Genomic DNA, 7075 nt, shown 5'->3' on the forward strand with positions numbered 1-7075 from the left:
AAATTGCAGTCTCTCCCTTCTCATTTGTCTTTCTTCCCTCTCTTTAGATGCTTCTAGTTCTCTCCTTTCTCTTTTCTCTCTTGCCAACTCTTCTCTCAACTCTTCAAGTTCTCTAGCCATTTGGTTTTTAGGAGGCATTTTCACAACCTAGTTTTCTCCTCCCTACTATAGAATCTTCAAACTAACACTCTTTCCCTCACCAAGAATCTCAAGACACCTCTAATGTACCTTTCAACTTTGGGACGCTCAAGGAGGAAATGGGCACTCCAAGGTTTCTACAAAGGGACCAGTACCTTAGTGATGACAAAAGACTCCAAGATGATGGAATATACAACTTCTCAACTCCCGCAAAGACCTTGCTGATGCTCTGATACCACCTGATGCAAAGGTTGAAGGAACTACCCACAAACTTGCAAATTCAAACACAGTATGGACCCAAACCCCTATGTTTCAATGGTGTGCCCAAAAGCACACAATGCCACCAAAGACTCCAAACTTGGATTTACCTTCACCAAGTGTTTCCTCCACCTCTACACACCTTAAACAACTTCAACCAACATGTTTCTAAGGTTTCTAAACCCTCAAATCTTCGGTAGATACAAAAAAGACCAGTTTTGCCCTTTACTAGGCTATTCTCCTCTTTGGATCAGCAGACCCTATTTTCTTGATTTTTCTCCAAAATTTTCCAAAGAACCAAGAAAATAAATAGGCTTTTCAGATACCCTTTTCGGAGGCCCGTTTGGTTGCAAGAATATGAAATCAGAATTGGCATCTGGAATCCTTGATTTGGGATTCTGGAACTTGAAATCCATGTTTTGGTTTTGAGAATTCGATTTGGACCCGTTTGGTTCACTAAGAATTCAATATGAGAATAGGCATTTCCTCCGTTTGGTTGCACATTTAGGAATTGGAATTGGAATACCGAGATGAACAAGTTATTTTTTTAAAGATGTGAATGAAATATATTTTTATTACATCATTTTAGCATGATTCCACATTATATGAATATTTTTAAGCAATTATATTATTGTCATCAAAATTGTGGAATAATTGCGTTGATAATATTTAATTTAAAATGGATAATTTTAAGTTATATGTAAAATACAAAACTAAAAATTTTCTGAAGTCTATATAATATGTGAATTTAGTGCTAAACATAAATAATACTACTAATTTCTAATAACTTTATAACTTATTATTTTGAAGAAAATTGTAGAATCTAAGACCAACGAAATCTCAAATTTTATCTAAATTTTGTATTGTAAAATTTAATATAAAATAGAAAACGCAAGTATGCTTCTAATAATACAAATATATAAAATGTAAGGTTAAAAAAATAGAAATAAATATAAAATAACATTTGTGAAATATAAAATATCTTTTAATTTAACTAGAACAATTTAAGTAGTAAGAAACAAACATAAAAAATATTGTACAATATTTAAACAAAATAATATTTAAAATGAGTTAGAATATATAAGAATTGTTGAACATCTTTATATTATTTGTATTTTTCAAATATTTTTTACACAACATAAAATATATTTTATTTATAATTTCTCATATTTCAAATTTTCATATAATTTTCTTGAGATCGTTAATTTTGGAAAAGAAAGTCTAATAATTTCAAAATTTAAACTAGGAACTAAATTAAATTTACAAATTTTCTTTTAACTCAACTCATAAAACATATAACAAAGTTATATCTTTATTTAATTGTTCTCGCATAAGGTTTCAATATACAAGGTCAAGTAAGAGGCCAAAAGGCAACACAAAACATGTAATAAAGTTCTATCTGTATTAAGTTCATTGTCGAAAAAGGGCCCAAAATACAAGGCCGAATAAGAGGCCAATAATTACACATAGAAGGTAGTGTAAAAAGATAATTTCAGCCTCTCGTGCCTTAAACATTTTACACATTTCATCATACATTTCATCTTTTATCATTGAACCAATGTTAGCTCTGGCCACCTCTCGTGTCTTACACATTTTCCACTGGTTTTTTTCATTATGAGTAGTTGTAGAGTCGAACCACTTGAAATGTCCACAACCTCCACTCCCGTGCAATACAAAATATTAGTTCATACTAATATTATTACATGTCATTAGTTTGAAACATACAATACATAACATATCATAATTAATAACCTTTTTACTCTCAGGACAACACCAAAATTCGCACCCAGAATTTTTGCTCGTGCATGACACTTTTAATATGCACGCACCCACACCACATGGGCAATTATAAATGGGCACAACTTTCGAATCCATGAATCCTAGATCAAAAAACAATGCATCATGTCTTAATTGGTGTAGAGGCCAAACAAGCATACAAACATTCAAGAAATTTGTTGCAAGGAGGATTTATATTGTTATACGTACTAATGTATAAATGTTATGTAATAAATAATCAAATAAAATGTTTATCAAGTGGCTAAGATGACCTTAACTTGTTTCAGCTTTACTTGGTTCAACTATGGAAAACTTCATGAAGTCCAATAAAGTGAAATTCAAATAGAACACCACCCTTCCACGTGATTTTAAGATGAATTTGATCTATGGTTGTGTTGAACCTACAGCCGTTAACAACAGTTGATATCCAACCAGCAGCATGTTAACAGCAGTTAAAATCTAATATCCAACCAGCATGTTAACAAAACAGTTAATATCCAACCAACATGTTAACAACAGTTATATCCGACCAGCATGTCAACAGCAGCTCTCCAACCAGCACACATCTCAAACAATATGAGCAACATGATGCAATGGAGCATAGAATTTTCAATACTATTGATATAGAAAAAGAAATGTGATTCATACATTAGCCACAAAGAATTATGAGTACAACAAAAAAAAGTTCAGTGCCAAAGTGAGATTACAAAAAGATAGAAAGATTAAGGGCGTCACATAAGTATCTCATTCGTTTCCAACAAGAGTAAGTCTATTCCTTCTTTGAAAAAGGAAGGAACACAACAAATATGGTGCCCTAGGCACCATGACCTCACTCCAGGCCCCATTGACAAAATCAAAGGCAATAATACTATAAGGCCTAGCTGAGGTGAGGCAGTAGATAGTCCCATTGCAATAAACTGTGTCATTGGTGGGCGTCCATAAAGCCAACCTCACAGCATATTCACAAGGAACCTCCCCATCCACATTCCATGAATCTTCTTGATCTTGGCTTGTTCAATGGCGAAAGGTTTCTCCATTGCTTTGAGATTGGATTGCATACTGCAAAATATTGGAAATCCCCAATTGAACTCCCCTTCACAAGGAGGAAACCCCCAATTGCTGCCACTGGGATTCTCAATGACTTGGGCAAAAAAGTAGTGGAATGAAGTACCACTTATTCAAGATAGGATTATAAGCAGAGCAGCAGCCCCTGCAGTTGTATGTAGACAATGCAAATAGCCAAATATATAATATGATCAGTCTAAATGAACTATTTGAAGATTTTAGACTTCACAAAATTATAAAACTTTATTAGAAATTTTTTTATCAGACCTATAAAATAATTAAATTAAATAAGCACAGGAAACACACACTCCATATCTCAGAAAATCAAGCCTCATACCCAACTGGTCAAATCTACTTGTCACATATCAACCTATAAGCAAACATTACATACAAAACTGTAGCTGTTTGATAAAAGAAAGGAAAGTGACAAAACTGTAGCTGTTTCATAAAAGAAAGGAAAGTTAACTTACTACTAATTGATGCTACTTGGTTAAATGCGGAACACACATAGCATAATTGGGGCTCAAGATTGAAGAATCACCAACTCTTCTTTGTTTTTGAAGTATTCAAAATAAAATCTGCTTAACATGCTGCTGCTAATTCAAGGATGTAACAGTAAACCTCTGGACTAGGTAATTCAAATCCTGACCACAATTCAGAATGTAAGAAAAGCACCTTAGTATTATTTTTATGTTAGTTTTGATAAGTTACTATAAAAAATTATGGATCTTGACACCATAGTTTGTTCGGTTAAAAAAAAGATCAATGTGAAAAGCTCATAATATCTTGTAAGGAAACACATTACTATATGTTTTAGCACTTTGGACATGTGATGGTCCAAAAATCAATCTGCCCAAGCTTCATTCCTATTTTTGCACAGTAAAAATGTTTTGCCCTCAACAATTAAGATCTTATCCTGTGTGCTATCAATAGCATTTATTGAGCTCACAATATTCCTCTTTAGAGGCATCCAGAATGAATCAGCTCTATGAGTAAGAAGAATAACAGATCTTGAATAATAGATCTCCAACAATAAGACTTTCAAAAGCAAATAGAAATGACTATAATGATCGCCAACAATAGATGGATATATAAAACCATACGATTATATTCAGATCATCAAAACATAATTAACAATGCCAACTAAATATATGGACTATATGAAATAAAACCATACGGTTATAAATCTGTAAATCCTTGGTCACATCCATCGAATGTGATGTGAACCACCAAAATTAAGCATCATCCAACTGTTATAAAATGATTGTCATAACTATGTCAAATATAGTAACTAAAGCCCTAAAAACTTCATTCGAACATATTCTGCCCTCTCATCATCATTCATAATCAAGAACCCTTTGGCTCTATCAGAATCAGCCACAAAGGTGTCAAACGCCATAATCAAAGTACCCATACTCAGTTCACCAGTGGCTTTTAGTGCAGCATAGACCTTTTCCAAATCTTTTGTCTTACGCTCTTCACTCAATTCAATAATTTGGGACTTGAGGAGGGTCTCGTTGAGCTTATCGATTGAATGAGACATCCCGTCCATAGAATTAGCCATACTAGCCTTCATCCTCTTCGGCCTCCTTGAGGATGATGCTGAACGAGTATGTTTCCCAGTTGCTGCACTAAACTGATTGGATGTTGGAATACTTGTATCTTCCGCATCTAGATCAACAGCAGCCCCAATAGGTGTATGAATTTTGTCATAATCATCATTAAGATCGACTGTCTCATCCATATTGTGTCCTTCTTCTGCTTCTTGTGCAGTGCCGGCAATGGCACCCTCAGCGATATCATTGCCCACAATCAAGGCAAGATCATTATAGTATTGGAAAGATTGTCTTTTAAACACTTTCGCACTTTTAAATTCCTTCCTCTGCATGTTGTCAAAGATACGGAATTTTTCATTTGATTATCAATAATAACTTAATTAGTCATTAAATAATATTAAAATATTCAAATGGACATGTTACCTTAAGCAGCTCATCCCAAACAGTTTCATCAGCATCCATAGATTGCGTAGACTCATTCCACACAAAACCACTAGTATTTTTCAGCTCCTTCATTATTCTGTAACCTTGTTTCCAAGTTTTGAGTTTATTTTTGAAATTTTCCTTAGACAAGCTCATGTTCATATCTGCATTAAACTTTCTTTCAATAGCTGTCCAGGCTTCTTTTTTGAAGCCTCCCTCTCCTTTCCTTCCAAGCGTGACTTGTTCATGTAGCAAGTCCAAAAGCTTACGTTCCATACACGGTTTCCAAAATACCTTTTTCATAGAAGGTGGTGTTTCAGCGACTTGAACGTCATCATTATCCATGCTCATCAGAAGCGCTATATATGACATCAACTATTGTGTAAATTTGTAGAGGGTAAGTTAAAAACATGTGTATTATAGTGTCTTGAAAGTCATTACATGTAAAACACAATCTTTTAAAACTCATTTGAAGATAGAAAATGTAATTGTGCATAGACAACTCGAAAGGAGGCAACATCTAAAGTTAGACCAGAAAATAGTTAGCCTATGGTGGATGGAACAGAAAAAAACTCAATGGGGAAATATGCTTGAGTAGCAGCTCACCAAGATTCTATATCCCATATCAAACATGACTGAAAATGGAAAGCATAAATGTGACTAAAAATATGTCTGTGGACAGCAGCAAACAATAAATTTTAAATCAATTCTCTTGTACAAGACAAACCCATTTCCTCGGTACTCTCAATTCTCTGTCATTGAGAATTGGTTGGTGGCTAAGAAATGATGCTAAATCTGTTGCATTTTGTAGCCTATTATAGAAAGTGTCTATTCTTTCTGGTTTCTTGTTGTGTATGTGCATCTTGCATTTTTATCTTTTAAATATGTTGTTCTTGCTGTATTGGACACTGAATGCCCAGCAATATTCATAATAAAAATCCCTACCTCAATGAAATTTCTTAAGCTAAAATGAAAAATAGATGAACTTCATTTTCTTTAGTATTTAGCATCTATGTTTTGCAATTAATTTTTCTCCCCACGTTATTCAAGAGCATACATGGATTCAGAAAGACTACAAATGTTATGCTACAAGGTGTTCTACTAGCATACGGGCTTTCATGCCTTCATCTGTGTCCACAAAACCTTCATCAGACCAGAATGCAGCAAAATCATATGATGCTGGACAGATTTAGGTGTGTCTGTTATACTGCACATATATTTCATTTCTATCACCTTGAAAGTACATAACTTATTTCTATTTCAATAACATGTGAGTCAAAAATTAGAATGAAAACTAGCAATTGAATTGACCAGCTTAGCAACTAGAATCAGACTCGCTTGGATTCTACAATAAAAAGTGAGATTTAGGGGAGACTTTTCAAAATAACCGGTGATTATGTCCAAATGCTAAATAACATTGCATAAGTCCCAAAAAAATCAAAACTTAAAAGATACAGAAACATACATAGACAATTGCACCTCGACAGAAACATACATAGACAGCTGCATGAAAAACTACTTGAACTATGCTATCAAATACAGTGTTTCATTTAGTCTTATGAAAAACTTTAATTCCTTTGCAAGGTAATCTATATATTAAACTTCTATCTTGCTCCTATATTTATACTAACTGAGCAGGGTATTGAGTACTGAACTGAGATATGGAAAAACACAAGAATTTCTCTTTCAATTTGTTGATTACTAGCACATGTAATTTGTGAAAAAAGAAGGAATGATTCAAAATATGATTCAAAATGATTTTCCAAATTTAGAGCTACAATAAGATTGTCTTGATTGTTGTAACAAGATGTACGAACAAAAAATGGAGTTTACAACTAGTACTAAATACTATGCTTTCA

At 33.5% G+C, this 7075-nt stretch overlaps 1 protein-coding gene across 1 annotated transcript; it reads right to left on the reverse strand.

Annotated features, from left to right (window-relative positions):
- Positions 1-4528: 4528 nt before the first annotated feature.
- Positions 4529-5561, reverse strand: LOC149536292 (uncharacterized). Its single transcript, XM_089806258.1, has 2 exons — positions 5217-5561; positions 4529-5119 (listed from the first exon to the last, which is right to left on the reverse strand). Exons 1-2 carry the CDS (start codon positions 5559-5561, stop codon positions 4529-4531), a joined length of 936 nt encoding a protein of 311 aa, XP_089662384.1.
- Between the last annotated feature and the right edge of the window lie 1514 nt (positions 5562-7075).

This window comes from Cupressus sempervirens, chromosome 10, assembly GCF_028749045.1.
Source record: "Cupressus sempervirens isolate cs-2001-9-10 chromosome 10, ASM2874904v1, whole genome shotgun sequence".
NCBI lineage: Eukaryota > Viridiplantae > Streptophyta > Pinopsida > Cupressales > Cupressaceae > Cupressus > Cupressus sempervirens.

Coding starts and splice junctions, on each gene's coding strand:
- LOC149536292 (XM_089806258.1), bottom strand. CDS start 5,561: ATGGATAATGATGACGTTCAAGTCGCTGAAACACCACCTTCTATGAAA. Junction 5,120..5,216: donor TTTGGGATGAGCTGCTTAAG/GTAACATGTCCA, acceptor GACAACATGCAG/AGGAAGGAATTTAAAAGTGC.